Source organism: Podarcis bocagei (assembly GCF_964188305.1).
Source record: "Podarcis bocagei genome assembly, chromosome: 8".
NCBI classification, from domain to species: domain Eukaryota; kingdom Metazoa; phylum Chordata; class Lepidosauria; order Squamata; family Lacertidae; genus Podarcis; species Podarcis bocagei.
In genome coordinates, this window is record NC_138133.1 from 86,494,568 (window position 1) to 86,514,105 (window position 19,538).

A 19,538-nucleotide genomic window follows, 5' to 3' on the forward strand; every position below is an offset into this window, starting at 1 on the left:
AAATGGGCAATTATATTCATTCTGCTCTGCAATTTCAAATGTCTAGGGGTCATCAAAACAAGAGCTTTACAAGACCCTAGATCCCTACATCAGAGCAGAAGGAATTATGTGGTCACAAAGATACGCATCAATAGAAGAGCTTTAACTATCAACGAAGCAATTTGATATGCATTAAAAAAAAAACCACACATGAAACCCAAGATGGGAAATGTAGATTTTAAGGAACTGAACACGATTAGCAATTCTGGTAGCAAATGCTGACTGCCTGTCAGTCCCCAAAGCAACATAGATTCTTCCTGCCACATGTGATCAAGAGCATAATGTTCAATGATGACAACCCCGAGGCAGTCTGAATAAAGTCTAGATTGCCCTTTTCTGTACTTCCTTCCTGTTTTGAGAAAAGCAGAATTCTCACAAACAGATGATAGGGGAAATCTATGTCTGTTCCATGCCATTTCATGCTGCAGAGAAAGACTCACATGAATGAACACTACACAATATGGAAACATCCCCTGCATATAGAATCTAGCATGCAACAGAGACTTTGTTGAGATTTAGGCTTTCAGCACCTTTTACCCTCTGCAGAGGCAGGGGACTTATTAGGATGGTCCACCCTCAGAGTGGTGGATCCAGTGGGCTTCCAGAGGGCTCTTGCAGATTTTCTGGCTGACCTCTTGAGCATCTGAATGGCTTGGGCCGTTGACATGATCACCCCTGATTGCTCCCTCTGAAGGAGAAGGTGCATACTTCTGGATCCTTCACTGTAGTTGAGGCTCAGGTGGTTTCAATGACATGGAGTGTCCTCCATCAGCTTCAACTGGTGGCCCAGCCATGCCCGTATCTGGACAGGGATAGCCTGACCACTGTTGTCTATACTCTGGTAACCTGTAGGTTAGATTACTGCAACGTATTCAACCCCTCTGGCTGATTAACATCTTCTAAATGTTTTTGTGGGAGGGGTGGGGGAGGGGTTATGGGTTAATAATAATAATTTTATTATTTATACCCCACCCCTGGTCCTTCAGGGGCACAGTTACTCCATTCAGGACCAGGAAGTCCCCCACACCTGCCCGCACCCTGTCCCCCCAAAACAGTACTTGTGTTTTGTCGGGATTCAACCTCAGTCTGTTAACCGCTATCCATCCTCCAACCACCTCCAGACATGTTATGGATTATGGGTTTGTGTTTTTTGTACTTGTTTTTATCATGTACTTTGTGTTTTTCTTTTGTATTTTTATGTTGTGAACTGCCCTGAGGTCGACGGATGAAGAGTGATATACAAATTTAATTAATAATAATATGCTTACTTGTTCTGAAGCTGTTAATTAACTGTTCTGGTTCAGAACAAGAAAACTAGCAAATAGAAGAGTTTCTAGCCTTCTTGCTTGCATGTATGAGAGAAGGGCTTGAAAGCATGCCCATAGCACACCTCTCCTCTTCTGGTTACAGTTAATTGGGTGTAGGTATAACAGTAACTCTAACTAACATGTCCATCAGAAAATATTGACCCAGAAATCGGTCCTTAAGTCTTTTAAATCACTGTCAACTGTTTGAAGCTCTTGTGACCAATTTATGTTCCATCATCCATCAAAGCTGGATGTGCAAAAACTCTTGAAATACTTTCCCCTCACATGAAACTAACTTTCAATGTCATAAATCTCATAAGTTATGCTGTCTGTTTTGAGTTTCATCTTAATTCAACCAACTTGAACAACTTTGCAAACAAATTGAAGATGTTGGATACAATACAGTGGTGCCTCGCAAGACGAAAAGAATCCGTTCTGTGATTCTCTTCGTCTAGCGGTTTTTTCGTCTTGCGAAGCAAGCCCATTGAAGGATTAGCGGATTAGCGCTATTAGCGCTATTAGCGGCTTTTAGCGGCTTATCTGCTGATCGGATCAGCTGATAAGCGGCTTAGCGGCTTAGAAAAGGGGGGGAGGGAAAAAACCAGCAGGAACTCACAAGACATTGTCGTCTTGCGAAGCAAGCCCATAGGAAATTCGTTTTGCGAAGCACCTCCAAAACGGAAAACTCTTTCGTCTAGCGAGTTTTCCGTCTTGCGAGGCATTCGTCTTGCGGGGCACCACTGTATATAGTTTCAGATATTCCACAATTCAAGAAGCAAAGGGCTTTTCAATATTGTCAGTAAGACAAAGTAAAACAGTTTCGTCTCTCAAAACTGCTTCCAGGGTCCACTGCGTTACTTGAGAGGCACCAAACTTTAGTGCATCCTCAGTGGGATCTTTAATGTTTTTCATTTAACGTAAGACCCTGTCAGATGCCACCATGAAGTCAGGTTTGAACACTGAAATTTCATGCAATCAATCCTTGAGGTGTTCCTATTGAAGACATTATCATTTTATTATTGCTGCAACTTTTTAATACACATTTGTTCATCGTCATTTATACACATCACACAGGTCCAATCCAAATATTCAAATGTACCTCAATATTTTATTTATGGTCTCTGCAGCCATTAATCATAATGAAGAGACACATTATGAAGATATTTTCATTCTCAAATAATATATTTTTTTCTTTTCCTCCTCCAAGTTAAACTTTCATGAGAGGAACATGTTATGTGTAGTTCCAATATACATTTTGAAAATAATTCACTGTATAGCAAAGCAAAGTTTATATTTTTATTGAAGCCCTGGTCAGGAAATGGTTTGGGCAGAGGGCCACACTGACAAATGAGCACAACCTACCTTCACAAATGTCTTACTTCAGGCTCCCATCACCACAATTGCTTATCCATCTCCCTCCAAATGATGGATCTGACCGAGGTATTACCAGCTGTTGATTGCTAGTTTACAGGATCATAACATTATTGTGAGATGATCTACATGACTTATGTGTGCTCTGTAGATTATCGTTAAAATTCCCATGGAATGCCGATTCCCAATAGTAAACACATAATATCAAAGTGCTAAAAGCAAAAAAAGGAAGCTGGGATATTTGCATCACTAATATCCTAGCACAAAAAAATGAAATCCAGAACAGATGCACAATTTATTTTGAAACACTGAGCTGTCTAATCGCAGCAGGACTAAAACGTTCAGCTAATTATTGAAACAGGTAAGAATTCTCTAGATATACATTTATTTAATTAATTTTACTTTCTCTAATGAATTAGCATAATTACCAGATGCTCTGCTTGTATTTAGTTATTGAGCAAGTACGTATTTTCAAACAGGGGCAGGAAAAGTAACAAAATATTTTTCCTTGTAGTTGTTTCGATACTACTCCTTACCCTCAACAACATGTGCAAACAGTGAAAGGTCACTATTTTCTCAGTTTATCTCATGTATCGGATGAAACAGGAACTTAGCTTCAGAAGTCTCTAAGGCATAGCAATGCTTTCCAAATTATGTATTGGATAATTTACAGTCTGACAGTGCAATCCTCTGCAAGTCTGCACCAGTGGAAGTTTGTCACGGGGTACCCTCCAATAATGGGCAGCCTCATGCCTGCACACAAAGCTATTCCCTCCCATGGTAACACAGTTATATACTGAATTCTTAGTAACGCCACTCAAGTGCCACCTTCCATATTTTTGTAGCTATTTTCACCAGGTTTACTGTATTTTCAAAGCTCTGTGAAACAATTCATCTGTCCTTACTCTGCAAAAGGCAAAAAGACTTCAGTAATCCTGGAAGAATGCAAAAGAGCCATTATACAGCTGAACAGCCAGCTCAGCCTTACAGTTATTTAACATTTCAAACTTCGAAATGCAGCTGCATACTGAAAACTGCATATACTGAAAAATGCACAAACGTTTATGTGCACAGAAGTCTGCCAATAATTTCACTCTCCACTTCTGATACTGCAGAGGTAGTAGCTGTAACGGAACACTTTGCACACTGAAGTTCTTTTCTCTCCGTGTTGAATGGCTGGATGTCAGAAGTGAACTCAGAGAGTCTGGCCACATCTGTCCCACAAGCTCCCCATGCCTAATATATAGGACTGGGTGCTGAATACATAGAAACATGCATATATTGATAACCTTGGACAAAAACTGAAGAAGCAACTTAGTACATTCACGCCTCACTCAACTCTCTCACAGATTAAATACCAACCAAACAACCTGGTGAATGAAATAACAAATGTTTTCAGGAAACAATGTGTGGCAAAGTGCCCACCCTTCTACCAGTTTATTTACCAGTTCATAACTGCCCCAAATGGCACATGACATCGCCACCCATTAAAACTGAGCCATCACAGTGTGGAACTCATGGCTTGCTCTCTGTCTCTCATTTGGACCAATATACCCATGGGACGTGGGTGGCGCTGTGGGTTAAACCACAGAGCCTAGGACTTGCCGATCAGAAGGTCGACGGTTCGAATCCCCGCGACGGGGTGAGCTCCTGTTGCTTGGTCCCTGCTCCTGCCAACCTAGCAGTTTGAAAGCACACCAAAAAGTGCAAGTAGATAAATAGGTACCGCTCCGGCAGGAAGGTAAACAGCGTTTCTGTGCGCAGCTCTGGTTAGCCAGAAGCGGCTTAGTCATGCTGGCCACATGGCCCGGAAGCTGTACGCCGGCTCCCTTGGCCAATAAAGCAAGATGAGCACCGCAACCCCAGAGTCGGTCACGACTGGACCTAATGGTCAGCGGTCCCTTTACCTTACCCAGTGCCCCCGCCTTTAAGGGCAAAGGAGAATGCTGTTGCATGCACCAAGGGAATTCAATGAGTTTCTATGGTGCAGCACAGTGGTGATTTCTCAGCCCAGCTCACTTTCTCTATTCTGAAATAACTGCCACCTACTCACAGTAGTTGGGGGGGGGGGGACATGTAGAAATTATGCACTGAACAGTGTTAGTAATTCTGACAACTGCTTGCCACCAACAAAGCAACCTGCCATTACTTGCAACCGTTTAAATGCATTTTTGTGTCATACTGGTTGCAAAACCCGGCTTAATTGGTTGATGGATTGTTGCTTTAATCACCAATCTGATTGTATGACTGTATGAGTTGTATGAGTGCACATTAATACAGTATGTGATAAATGTCTATGGATGTATAGCATGTATTTAAGCAGGCAGGGTGATGGTAACCATAGTGCATAGTCCAAAAATAGAATTATCATCTGTAAAAGCATTCATGCTGTGGCAGTTGACAGAATGGATATAAATATACCTATTAGCAGCTTCAACTGAATCTCTAAACAGCACTGTAGTGATAGCAGGACTAAAAATAGCTTGACAATGCTGCATTTGAACACTTGGCCTCAGAAGCACTCTGATGCATACACTGGGTGAATTTCAATTTTTCCCTTCATGTAGTTCAAAATGAACATCTGTGGCACATGAGAGACAGGCAAAGTGACATTCTCTGACCTCTCTTCCCTGTGTCTACCCTACAAATAGCTATACAACAATGTAAGATGATTTTTTTCAGCTAGAGAAAATGTTGCACTGGCTAGAATTTTAAATAAGAGTAAAACAAAAAAAACCAGGCTCCTAAAATAAACTACAAGAGCAAACCATTTCTACATGCATCTTTTGGTGCAAATTGGATCGCACATCTGCATCAGGAGTCACCAGCTGTTACATACATCTCACGGCCCACATCTACAGTTGGATCATGGCCTCAAGATGACCACAGTTAGCTGGGTGAAAAACAAACCTTTGTATTTCTTCCAAATAAGTAAATCACATTTCTTAATTTCCCCCCAAATGCCTGTTCTATGTCCACATTTATACCTAACAGAAACTGAACGTGCAGCCCCAAATTCCGCATACTGGAAGCGGGAAGAACCATACTCTACCCCCCTTCAAAATTGCATGTTACAAAAGGGTTATTTCATCGACTGGCCTGCAAATGTCTTATTTTGAATGGAGCAGAGAACCACAATATAAGCATCTGATAAAGCGGACTGTAGTCCATGAAAGCAGGCACTTTCTGGTTTTTAACGTGCCACAAGACTTTCCCCCAAGACTAGCAAGTTATAGCTATGAATCTTAAAGATCACAGTAGCCTGCTAGGCTGATGGCAGCCACAACATACAAGATGCACTTGGTATCAGATTTCCTATACACATTTGGGTTAAATTACTTCAAATTAGTGTGTTAGGAATATAATTTCAGAAAAATCAATTGTGCTTATTTCTCCTTTACTGGATGGAAAAAACAAAGTGAGCTTTGTTTTAGCACCTTCACACAATGGGTCTGGTTTTACTATTTTAGGCAGAAGAACACAAAAGAAAGTTATGACGTACTTTATTGAACTGGTTAATTAGCACACTTAAGTTGGAAAAGAAAGAAGTAAAATTAAATGTTTTACTGGATCAGTTAGTATTACAAACCTTTAGAGCTTTTACTATCAAAGCTGCAAAACAACAACAATCGCAACTTATTTTATTGCAATATTTTACAAAACCATTTATTTGTCTGATATACTAGTTTGCTTTTCCCCAACAAAATTGTCACCATACACAATGCCTTACCTATCTCTTCCCGCACCAAACATTCAACGCAGCCAGGCAAATCAATTTTTGTGATAGTGTTCGCTTACCTTTACATGACTGAAGTCACCAACTTTGGTGGTTTCTGGTGGATTGATAGGTTTGTTCTCGACTCGTGGTTTTATCACTTGTCGAAAAGGACTGGAAAGCGGAAGACCACTCACGCTAATTCCATCTAAAAAGGGGGGGGGAGAGAACATTATTATTCCTCCTTTCAAACTCAGAGGCACTTAAAAAGAAATATCAGTAGGCGACCAGATCTTTGACAAGCACCTGTGTCCACCCGGTACTAGGTAATAAACCCAAATCACTCAAGATTCAAAATAGTTTCTTCGATGCACAGAAATTTCAAGGTAATATGACAACTGTGGGAATTGACAGTTCTAACTAGCACTGGGCAAACTCTCTCGTGCTCGTCCTGGTCAGACCCAGAAGCAGACTGATTTGGCTTTTTGTTTTAAATCGATTCCAAAGTCAATCTATGAGGCTTGGGAAATAAAGAACTCCTCCTCCTCCTTGGAAGTTCCCCTGCTCCCCTTACTTAACTGCAAGCAGGGATGGCATTTGAGAACAGAGGAGAGATATTATATACCCTATACACATGGCTATTACTAGAAGTAAGGCTGGCCCTATGCTTCTTTCATTATACAGCTACCACAAGCAAAGCAAGTCTTTGTGGCACCCTTATTAATACCACTATGCAATCCTGCATCCTTTGACAATCTGATATCAACGAAGGGAACGTGCCTTCATCCAAACTGCTTATTAACACAATACTTCCAGCAAACATTCATTGGAACAAAGCCTTCCAAAATCTCTTTAATAATACTTGCTTAACATTAAATAATGGATAACGTGAATATTATGTATTCAATACTGCAAGAGTTAATTAAAATTTAGAGTCAGTAGACCTTTATCATTAGGTCTTAATAAATTTCAAAATTATTTTTGTCAGAATGGATTTGTGGGCACCGACAAAACTCATTACTGTAACTTCTAAATAAGTTATGTACACAGCACATCTACTGCATTATTTAAAATGTTACTTTTATGAGATTCTGTGCAATACAACTTTTCAATTACACACAGGGGAATGTTGAAAAACGAGGTTTCTGCTTTGCCCCAATGCTTCCTTATCTTACTAAGATGCACAAGCATGCTGTTGCATGGGGGGGATGGAGGGGACATCAGGATGGGAGCTGAACACAGCCCTCCAGACCTCTCTGTCTGACTCCTGGATTTCTCATTAGGCCACACTCCTCAGCTACCCTACGCCACACCATCCCCGAATTCAGTTACATGCACACATCATCACTGCATCCTTCAATGGTGAGAATGCCTCTTGCTTGCCTGGATGGAGTATGGAAAGAGGGGTGTGCATGTGTACAAGCCTCTGACTTCACATGACTGCAATGTAGTCTACTGTACTGTGCAACAGGAGGAGGTACATCTGTAGCTCCCGACTTTTTTGCCTGTTTCTACCACTGTTGTACCCAACCCTCACAAAGTTGTCAGAAGGGAAATACAGCCCATGGGCTGAAAAAAAAACCGTTCCTACCCCTGCTGTTGAGTAAGAATAGCTTCTCAACTTACCATCAGTGTGGTTTTAAATATTTCTGGGAAATACCTGATGGATTGCCGTATGGATGGTCTCTTTCCCAATTCCAACAAGGGGTTGAACCAAGAGGTGGGGAAAGACACACTTGTACACACAAGTTCTAGGCTTGCAATAGAATGGATTGAACCCATAATGTTTAAAAGCAGTAGGGGAAAACATTCACTAGCAACTTTCTACTAGGCACCAAAAAGGATACAGGTGAATTTATTCGACTTGAGTAATTCAACTGTAAAGTTGTTTAAATTATCTTGTATGATATTATGAAAATATCTTTTTTATATATATAAAATTTTTATTGGTTTTACAAAAATTTTTAAAGACAAACAAACACCTAAAAAGACATACAAACATGTATAATTTCATAACATTTTTTCATAAACCTCTTTTCCGGGACTCCCCCATACCCCCCCTTTCTGCATTCCAATGTCCATAATTTTTTAGCAACTTCTAAATATTCCTTTCCAACCTCTGTCATCTTAATCTTTTCTATAGTCTGTTCTTATGTCACTGTATCCCTTTTTTTCCCCTGCAAACCTCAACATTCTAACATTCATCAAGTTTATAATAGTCCTTCAGGTATCTCTTAAATTTTCTCCATTCTTCTTCCGCCGTCTCTTTTCCTTGATCACGGATTCTGCCTGTCATCTCGGCCAGTGTCATATAGTCCATCACTTTCATCTGCCATTCTTCCAGAGTAGGTAGATCTTGTGTCTTCCAATACTTTGCGATGAGTATTCTTGCTGCTGTTGTAGCATACATAGAGAAAGTGCTATCCCTCTTTGACACCAATTGGCCGACAATGCCCAAGAGAAAGGCCTCTGGTTTTTTAGGGAAAGTACATTTAAGTACCTTTTTCATTTCATTATAAATCATTTCCCAGAAAGCCTTAATCTTCGGGCATGTCCACCATAGGTGAAAAAAAGTACCTTCAGTCTCTTTACATTTCCAACACTTGTTATCGGGCAAATGATAAATTTTTGCCAGCTTGACTGGGGTCATGTACCACCTATAAACCATTTTCATAATGTTTTCCTTTAAGGCATTACATGCCGTAAATTTAATACCAGTGTTCCATAACCATTCCCAGTCAGCAGACATAATGTTATGACCAATATCCTGTGCCCACTTAATCATAGCCGATTTAACTGTTTCATCCTGTGTATTCCATTTCAGCAGCAGGTTATACATTCTTGATAAATTCTTAGTATTGGGTTCTAACAATTCAGTCTCTAGTTTTGATTTTTCCACCTGGAAGCCAATTTTCCTATCCTGTTTGAAAAACTCCATTATTTGATGATATTGAAACCAATTTTGTACTTTATGTTTCATTTTCTCATGACTTTGTAATTTCAATTTATCTCCCTCCTGTTCCAAAATTTCCCAATACTTCGGCCATCCGACCTCCATATTGAGTTTCTTCACTGCCTTAGCCTCCACTGGTGACACCCATCTGGGGGTTTTGTTTTCTAACAGATCTTTGTATCTTATCCAAACATTAAACAATGCTTTTCTGACAATATGATTTTTAAAGGCACTATGCAGCTTAATTTTATCATACCATAGATATGCGTGCCAACCAAATGCGTTATTGAAACCTTCCAGATCCAAAATGTCTGTGTTCTCGAGGAGAATCCACTCTTTCAGCCAGCAAAACGCTGCTGCCTCATAGTACAGTTTTAAGTCCGGCAGGGCAAAACCCCCTCTTTCTTTAGCATCTGTCAGTATTTTAAATTTAATTCTGGGCTTTTTGCCCTGCCAGACAAATTTCGAGATATCTTTCTGCCACCTCTTAAAACATTCCATCTTGTCAAGAATCTGCAAGGTCTGAAACAAGAACAACATTCTAGGCAATACATTCATTTTAATCACTGCAATTCGGCCTAACGTTGACAGTTTCAGATTTGACCATATTTCTAGATCTTTTTTGATTTCTGACCAACATTTTTCATAATTATCCTTATACAAATTCACATTTTTAGATGTCAAATAAACCCCTAGATATTTCACCTTTTTGACCACCGTCAACCCTGTCTCCTCTTGGAATTTCTCCTTTTCCATATCTGTTAAATTTTTTTCCTAAAACTTTATTTTTTTGTTTATTCAGCTTAAATCCGGCTACCTGGCCAAACTGTTGGATTATTTCTAACACCTTTTTCGTACTAGTGTTTGGCTCTTGCAAAGTCAATACTAGGTCATCTGCAAATGCTCTTAACTTGTAATGTTTAGCTCCGACCTGCACTCCTTTAACTTGCTGGTCATTCCTAATCATATTCAGCAACACCTCCAGAACTGAAATAAAAAGCAATGGGGAAATTGGGCACCCCTGTCGTGTTCCTTTTTCTATCTTAAGTTCCTCAGTTATTACATTATTTACAATCAATTTAGCTTTTTGTTCAGAATATATTGCAGCCATACCATTCTCAAAACCTTGGCCTACCCCCATCCCATGAAGATTCTTTATCATAAAGCTCCAAGAAATATTGTCAAAGGCTTTCTCCGCGTCCACAAAAATCAGTACTGCTTTAGTATTTATATTCACCTCTAGCTTTTCCAAAATGTCTATTATATTCCTTACATTATCTGCTAGGTGTCTTTTTGGGAGAAAGCCTGCTTGGTTCTTATGAATCTTTTCCATCAACACTTTTTTAAATCTTTTTGCCAGAATGTCTGCAAAAATTTTGTAATCCACATTAAGTAGTGATATTGGGCGGTAGTTCTTCAGTTGAGTCTTTTCAGTCTCTGTCTTTGGTATGAGTGAAATATATGCTTCTTTCCACGATTCAGGTGCCTTTTTTCCCTCTAGAATCTCATTACAGACTTCTTTTAATGGTTGAATCAACCATTCCTTCAACGATTTGTAGTATCTAGAAGTCAGTCCATCTGGTCCTGGAGATTTGCCCAATTGCATATTCTGAATGGCAGCCTCTATCTCTTGTTCTGTTATTCTCTGGTTCAGATCCATCTTACTTTGATGAGAGATTTTTTGTAGTCCATATTTATCAAGGAATTTGTCTATATCTTCTTCATTTTGCGGTCCTTGAGTATAAAGTTTTTTAAAATAACTCAGAAAGCAATTTCTAATTTCATTAGGTTTAGATATATTCTTTCCATCCACTTCTAGGCTTGTAACTGTATTTAATTTCTGCCTTTTCTTCAATTGCCATGCCAGAAGTTTGCCACATTTATTTGCCGATTCAAATGTCTTTTGTTTCATTTGCTTTATCTTCCATTCAATCTCTTGGTTCATCAATTCCATATATTGTGTTTGATATAACTTAATCTCTCTTAAAATCTCCTGGGACTTTGGTTTTACTCTTAATTTTTTCTCTCCTTCCTTTATCTTTTCCAAAATCTTTTCCTTTTTCTCATTTTGTTTTTTCCTCTTTATTGAGTTTTGTTGAATCAAGAAACCTCGCATCACAGCTTTGCTTGCATGCCAGATCACTCTTTTTTCCACATCAGCCCTCAAATTTATTTCAAAGTAGTCTTTTAAAATTTTTTGGGCCTTCATAAGGATCTCCTTATCTCGGAAGAGGGTGTCATTCATTCTCCATCTAAATTGACCAGTTGTTGTAAGTTTCATTTCCATCTTCACAGCGTTGTGGTCGGAGCAAGTTTTTGGGCAGATTTCTACCTTCTTAATCTTTGGAGCCATACCACTAGTAATCCAGATTTGATCGATTCTGGTCCAGGTCATCATTGCTTGGGAGAAAAAGGTTCCCTCTCTCTCCAGAGGGTTCCTTGTTCTCCATATGTCTATCAAGTCCATATTTTCCGTCATTTCAAAAAAAGTCTTAGGAAGTCTCCCTTCCTTGGTAGCTGTTAGTCTTTGTGCCTTGTCCATGTTAGTGGAGACCACACCGTTCATATCTCCCATAATTATCATATTGTAATCCAAATAGTCCGTCAGAGTTTCATGAAGTCTCTTGAAGAAGTCAGATTTGCCTTCATTTGGTGCATAGATTCCAACAATCAAAAATTTTTCTCCTTGTACTTGTATCTCCACTGCCAAATATCTCCCTTGTTCATCTTTAAACATCATTTTTGGGGCCCATTTCTCTTTTACATATATCACAACTCCTCTTTTTTTAACTTTGTCTGATGAGATAAATTCTTGTCCTAGTCTTTTGTTTATAAGTAATCTCCTGTGAGCTCTGGTTATATGGGTTTCTTGTAGGCATATCAAATCCAGTTGTTCTCTGTTCAAAATGTGAAAAACTTGTCGTCTCCTCAAAGGCACATTGAGTCCATTACAATTCCAACTAAGGAATTGCAGAACCATCTTGTTATTTTTCTGACACTCCTCCAACAGCTCCAAGTTGTTGTTCTTCTTCTGATGGTGGTGGAATATGTCCAAACGAAAGATTCAAGATATCTATTGCTCTCCTCTGTTCTGCAATTGGGTCCACAGTTCCCTTCTGTAGGTCCTCTTGATTTCTTTCCAAAAATTTCTCTTTATCTTGAATAGTCTTTATTTTCACCTTCTTTCCCTTGTAATCAAAGGACAGTCCCTATGGAAATTCCCACCTGAAGCGGATGGAGTTTTTCTTTAACAAAAGAACCAAGTCCTTATAGAAGTTTCTCAAATCCAAGATATATTTTGGGATGTCTTTAAAAATCTGTACAGCTGAATTTCCAATTTGCAAGGCCTTTTCAAAATGTAGTCTTAATATTTTGTCTCTTTCTTCCTTGGATCTGAGGGTAATCAGACAATCCCTCGGGGTCTTTCTGTCCTGTTTTTTGCCCAGTCTGAACGCTGTTGTGATTTTAAATTCGTCTTCCTCCAAATCCTCCCAGCAGTCAGCAAACTCTTGTGTTAAGAACTCCACGAGATTATCACCTTCATTCTCTGGAATTAATCTCAATTTCAGATTTCTCTCTTTTCTCTGTAGTTCCCAGAGAGCCAGAGTTGCGTCATGCTCATAAACCTTTTTGGCAATCGGTTCTAGGTTCTCTTGAGTCTCTCCAGCAATAGCTCTCGCTTCTTCCGCAATTTTACGTGTTGCAGAATTTTCCTGAACCAATTTGTTTATAGATTCTGTATTCCGGTCTAGTCTTGCTGATATCTCTGTTAATTTTTGTGTATTTTCTGAGCTCTGCTTTGTTAAAGTCTCCAGGGATTGGTTTATCTTAAGTAAGGCTTGTGTCACAGCATCCATGGAGACAGCTGTCACTTTGTCTTGTCCTGTTGTTCCTGTAGGTCCTGTAGGAGTTACGCCTGTAATCGAGCCTCTCTTCTTTTGTTGCAGTTGCTGTTGCTGGTGCTGTTGTTGTTGTCTGGTCTTGGCTCTTGTAGCTATCTCTTCTTGTGTACCACTCATGTCAAGGTCGTTTCCCACGGGAACCGTTTCCCAATGGAAAATTCCGCTGTCCTGAGCTGTGTCGGCCTTTTCTTTACCCTCTAGGGGGAGCAAATCAAAATGTCCAGATACAAAGGCAAAGAGAATGTCCAAGTACAAAAAAGGAAGGAGGAAAGTTTAAAACAAATATAGCAGGAGGCTTGTAGATACAAGTTGCCACAGTTTCCCAGTATATAGTAGCCAAACAGTCCAGAAACTTTATGTCACAATGTAACTTTCACAGGGAAAAGTCAGTTCAGTGCCCTGTTGTCTTATTAGGCAGTCCGTTTCAAGTTATTGAGACAGCAGAAAGTTTTTTCTTATAATTAGATCATGCAGTTACTAATGTCTCTTTTGCCTCCCCTCTGCCCTGCTAGCTAGAGGGGAGATCTAAAGTCCAGATGTCAGGTTTAATTAATCAAAAGCAATGTCTCTTGCGGATGCAGCTTTAAAGCTTCGTTGCTTTCACTTTCATGCAGTCGGGGGAGGGCAGACTTCCTTAATTTTCACCTCCCCGTTTTCAGCCAAATTTCCAAATTTTGATTTCAAATAAACGTTCCGTTTTACTCACGGGTTTTTTCTGTCCGAAATTTACAGGAAGGAATCGGCGCTCTCCACTAATAGCGACGCGGCTTCACCCTGCGGGCTGGGTAGCGATTCTCAGCACCGCGCTCCCCCGATGTCGTTCCAGAGCCTTTAAAAAGGCTCTTTCTGCGGTAAAGGGGGGGCGCTCCTGGTGCCCACCGAATCTCCTTGTTCACAGGCTTCCGCGCCTGTGATTTTAGGGGTCCCCCGCTTGCCGTAGCGGGACAGACCCGAACTCGCAGGGCAGTCCTTTTCCGGAGCTCGGAAAGAGGACCGCCATTAGCGCTGGCGCCGACCGGAAGTCTTCGATATTATGAAAATATCATGCTCTTATTATTCTTAGTATTACTCTGTCCCAGATCCCAAGGCCATACTTTAATTAAAAACACTATTCAGATTACAGATCAAGCTTGCTAAATCTGACCACATGCCGATTCTCACTTACCACTGCACGAAGGAATATGGTAAGATTATATATAAGCGCTAGTGGGAAAGCTTGGTGAACATTGATTGCCTTTATCCAAATTTTAAAGATGTGTAGTCAACTAGATCAGCTGCTGGTTCCATTACAGCCAGGGTGATATTTGCCATTAAGGTTGCAAAGTAAGAGATGTCACACCCTACAGCTTTGAAATATCCCTAACTAAGCCAAAATATCTACCAAAACCCCCACTGCATACCAAAAAAGAATCCAAAACTCACCATCATTAAGGTCTTGCAGGAGGTTTTCCTGGCAGGAGAAGTCAAGCTTTACTTTAATGTACACAATAAATGTAGCAATGTGTCCTGGTTTCAGAGGAAACTGAGAGAGCGTGTCTTCCAGATTCCAGCTCAGAAAGTCACCAAACAGCTTTCCTATAAAAATAATAACAACAACATACAGAAGTTATGTGTAGACAAACACAATAAGTACACTGGGTCAAACTATAAAATACCCAGTGTTCAGTATGGCTCCTCCTGAATATGCAGAATTTTCTTTTTCAAAAAAAACACACAATTTCTGTCCACTTTTATGGAAAAAGTGACTAGTAAATATAATAGTGGATGATCGGGTTGCGAACCCAATCCGTGCAGGATGCATGTTTGCAACCTGCAGTGTTCGCAACCCGCGTCTGCACATGCGCGGGTTGCGATTCGGCACTTATGCGCAAAGAGCAATTTAGCACTTCATGCATGACTGCCAAAACCTGGAAGCAACCCGTTCCAGTACTTCCGAGATTCGGCAGTCCGCAACCCCCAAAAAACGCAACCTGAAGCGGCTGTAACCCGAGGTATGACTGTAATAATTACATCACTACCTAGGCCCAGAATTCTCAATTATATTTGGAGCTGATCTATTAGTAAGCAGCCAGGTTTCCAGGGTATGGAGGAAGCAGAATGCCTAGAAAATAACTCCCCCTGAATGTCAGGTTATTTACTAACTATTAAGTGCAATATGGGGGGGGCACACACACACACACACACACACACAAAACTAGAAAAAGTTCAGTGTATAACTGCATGCTCTGAACACAAGAAAACAGGGCAAGAGAAGAGGCATATGGGTTGCAAGAGTAATTGCTGGGGTTTTGTTGGCACCTGCCTGTCTTGAGAGAGAATGAGTTGCACCTCTGGGGTTAAGTCAAACCACTGGAGAATCTCAGCACCTGCTATGGCTGTGGAGACTGCTAACTCGGTCTTTTTGCTGGGTTAGCAGCATCAAAGCTATCTCTCTGGGGCACAAGCTTGGACATAGAAATATTGGGCTGCCCAGATGACGAGACCCTTCTCTCGGCCTCACTGGTGTGGTCCAAAGGAAAGCAGAGGGATGCATTTGGCACCAGTTTGGCTGCAGGAGTTGCTGGAAGGAGGCGTACAAGGTGCCATCCAACTGCCTTAGGGACTCCACTCCAGATCTGTGTAGTGTTTACTCCTTTGCCTTTTCTTCTCCCAAAAATGTCCCACAAGTCAACGGGTAGTTACTGGGGTAGGTGAATTATTATTGATTCAATTTATATCCTCCCCTTGCTCCCGAAAAGGCCCAGGGCAGCAGTATTAGAATTTGAGAATGACAGAAATAGATTTTCATTTGTTGTTTAGTCGTTTAGTCGTGTCCGACTCTTCGTGACCCCATGGACCAGAGCACGCCAGGCACTTCTGTCCTCCACTGCCTCCCGCAGTTTGATCAAACTCATGCTGGTAGCTTCAAGAACACCATCCAACCATCTCATTCTCTGTCGTCCCCTTCTCCTTGTGCCCTCCATCTTTCCCAACATCAGGGTCTTTTCCAGGGAGTCTTCTCATGAGGTGGCCAAAGTATTGGAGCCTCAGCTTCACGATCTGTCCTTCCAGTGAGCGCTCAAGATTTTCATTAGTTAGATTAAAAGGCTATGCCTATTAATTTATTTCAATCATTTATTTTTATGATGAGAGTACAAAAGCAGATTCTAAATATTTGCAGCATGTATCACTGCTGAGAACAACTAAGAGATCACCAGAATTTGCAGAATTTTTTAAAGTCCCAAAACATTGTGGCACTTGCTCGGATCACTGTTTGTCCGAGTGCTTCGAAGTAACTAAATTATTAAAATACATATTTTTAATCTAAAACTTGCACAGTTAACTATTTTTCCTGTAGGAGTCAGCCAGAGATGCATTATTCATTACAACAGTACTGCCAACTATTGCCTTTATTAGCAGAAACACAATAACGAATATTTTTTCCCCATTCCAGTAAAAGTTCATTTAAGATGCAAGCACATCAAAAGAATGGCCACTTTCTGACATCTTATTTTTAGTAGCCAGTTTTAAGTTCTTTCTATCAAGGTGGTGTAGTATCTTCAGATCCACTGACCAATGTTGCAAATGTGGTCTTCAAGCAAACCTCACCTGTGACTTCCTTACTTATCAAGTCCCCCTGAAGTTAATGGAACTTATTTCAAGATGACATGGACAGGTTTGCAACTCAAGTCCAAATGGGAACAACTGCACTTAGTGTTAACTTTTTTTCTACTGGTTTCAATGGGGCTTTGTTCATTACTAACTAAAGCAGGCTCAGGGTTGTTTAAATTTTCTGCCCTTAACATAATAAGTAAAGGTAAAAAGATAAAGGACCCCTGGATGGTTAAGTCATTTTGGCTTTCAGGCTAAGGGAGCCGGCATTTGTCCACAGACAGTTTTCCGGGTCATGTGGCCAGCATGACTAAACCGCTACAGGTGCACAGAGGACCGTGACAAGTGCCAGAGCACATGGAAATGCCGTTTACCTTCCCGCCGCAGCAGTACCTATTTATCTACTTGCACTGGCATGCTTTTGAACTGCTAGGTTGGCAGGAGCTGGGACAGAGAAACAGGAGCTCACCCCGTCGCGGGGATTCGAACCGCCAACCTTCCGATCGGCAAGCCCTAGACTCAGTGGTTTAGACCACAGCGCCACCCACGTCCCTTTAATGCCATGGTTTAAAGTTAGTTTAATATCCTGGCTTGTTTGTAAACTACTGAACAGGTTTTTTTTGGATCACATACAATCTGATGCTCTGATTAAGAGCTGAATCCTGGCTCATTCAGGCCCTCACACCAAGGGAGGAATGAAGCAGCTGCCAAGGCACCTGCACAGAGCTTCTGCACATCCTGGCTTACTGAGCAAGGAACTAATCATGCAAACCGGGCCAATGTGATTTCCACAGGAAATTATGTACACGTTTGGTGGACTACATCCTCAGTTCACATGCCTCTTATTTTTTTGCATATCTCATAGAAGAATCATAATTTAGTAGCTATTCAAACATTCAAATGTGTATGTGCATCTCCGGTGATTTTTAAAACACTTCTCGGTGAAGCTTTCTTCCCTAGTAGTGTGTTAAAAGACTGCAGCTTAAAGAGAGCTTGTAAGAAGTCAGTGAGGAATGCATAAACTCAATAAACTGTTTCTTGATCGAAATAGTCATGGAAAATAAAAATTTAAAGAAGAAGAAGAAAGAAATAGTCATGGAAACAGAGTTTAGAAGCTTTATAGTAGTGTGGACATTTCTAAACAGTGCAGAATGCTTTTTTTTTACCTTTTACTTTGGTGCATTATCATAAAACACCTATCTTGCAAAATCTGCATTAGCTGCCTGTATATTATCAAGTTCAATTAAAGGTGTTAAGACTAACATAAAAATCCCTAAACATCTTGGGCCCTAGGGAGGTGGCTTTTCCATTTTCCTCCTGCTAGTCTTCTTTGTACGGTTGAGACACTGATAAATGAAATTGAATCATTATGAATTATATATGTTTTAACTGTATTATATTTATTGCTTTTGTTATTACCAATGTGCACTTTTATGAAAACCCCTTTGATGCCTGCTTGACAGAAAGCACCATATAATAATTTGCAATATTTAATTAAATAAGGTTTTGGGCTTACAGAAAATACTTCTCTTTTTAAATCCGATAAACTTTAAACCCTGTATCAAAAATAGTCAACAACTATTATTATCTTAGGTGGTTTTATTTTTTGATATTTATCTGTAATTAGAAGGACATCAGCATTAATAAAATCTGAAAATACCTTCAAGATTATTCCTTTCCAAAATCCTTGTTGGTACAAAACAAAAACTGAATCCAGCGAAACAATTTTAGGTTTATTCTTTGTTAAAGTATAAGGTGTTGCTCCTGCCACCAGAAAGAGCTGTGTATTATATAAATGACCAAGATTCTCTGGGTATCAAGCAGCAAACTTAGAGAGGTGGGGATTCTCACATAAGTCTTGTGGAGGAAGCATATACAATACAGTGGTGCCCCGCAAGACGAAATTAATTCGTTCCGCAAGTTTTGTCGTCTAGCGAATTTTTCGTCTTGCGAATCACGAAATCCCATAGGAATGCATTGAAAATCAATTAATGCGTTCCTATGGTCAAAAAAAGTCCAAACAAAGCCAAATTTGGTACAACAACAGTTTATTAACTGCTCTTTAAAGTCACACATACTGTAAAGAGCAGTTCAAAAACTGAAGGGAAAATAAATTAACTTTATAAACAAAACATGTCTTTGTTTTTAGACAAAGGAAACAAAGTCGCGAGACGTTTTCGTCTTGCGAAGCAAGCCCATAGGGAAATTCGTCTTGCGAGGCAAATCGAAAATGGGAAAACCTTTCGTCTAGCGAGTTTTTTGTCTTGCGAGGCATTCGTCTTGCGAGGTACCACTGTACCATCCCTCCAGTCCCTTCATCAATCATAACCGCCTTTCTCAAAATATATGCTTATCACATAACTTATGAAGAGCCATCACCAGAATTTTATTGTTGCCAATTTCCTCCTCATCCCTTTCCTCCTTGTGTACTGTATGCAGGTATCTTTGATGAAGTTAGTTGGAGGTCTAGCAGCGCCCAGCCTGTCATTTATTTATTTAAATCCCAGCTTTCTTCCATCTTGTACATTCCTCTTCAATTAGGCTTTTGGCTAAATAACCTTCTATGTCCTTTCAAATGTTTTTGCAGGATGTGGTTTGTTATTCATCTGTTTTGTATTTGTTCTTGTTTTTATTATGGGATTTGCATTTTGGTTTTGGTT

At 40.1% G+C, this 19,538-nt stretch overlaps 1 protein-coding gene across 2 annotated transcripts in view; it reads right to left on the reverse strand.

Annotated features, from left to right (window-relative positions):
• Window positions 1-19,538, reverse strand: part of TRAPPC9 (trafficking protein particle complex subunit 9) — a 298,285-nt gene that overhangs the window by 240,001 nt on the left and 38,746 nt on the right. For both annotated transcript variants that reach the window (XM_081204403.1, XM_081204404.1), the window contains exons 16-17: window positions 14,710-14,862; window positions 6,516-6,640 (exon numbers count right to left, since the gene is read on the reverse strand). In XM_081204403.1, the coding sequence (XP_081060529.1) occupies window positions 6,516-6,640; window positions 14,710-14,862 (278 nt within the window). The remainder of the gene's footprint in view (window positions 1-6,515; window positions 6,641-14,709; window positions 14,863-19,538) is intronic.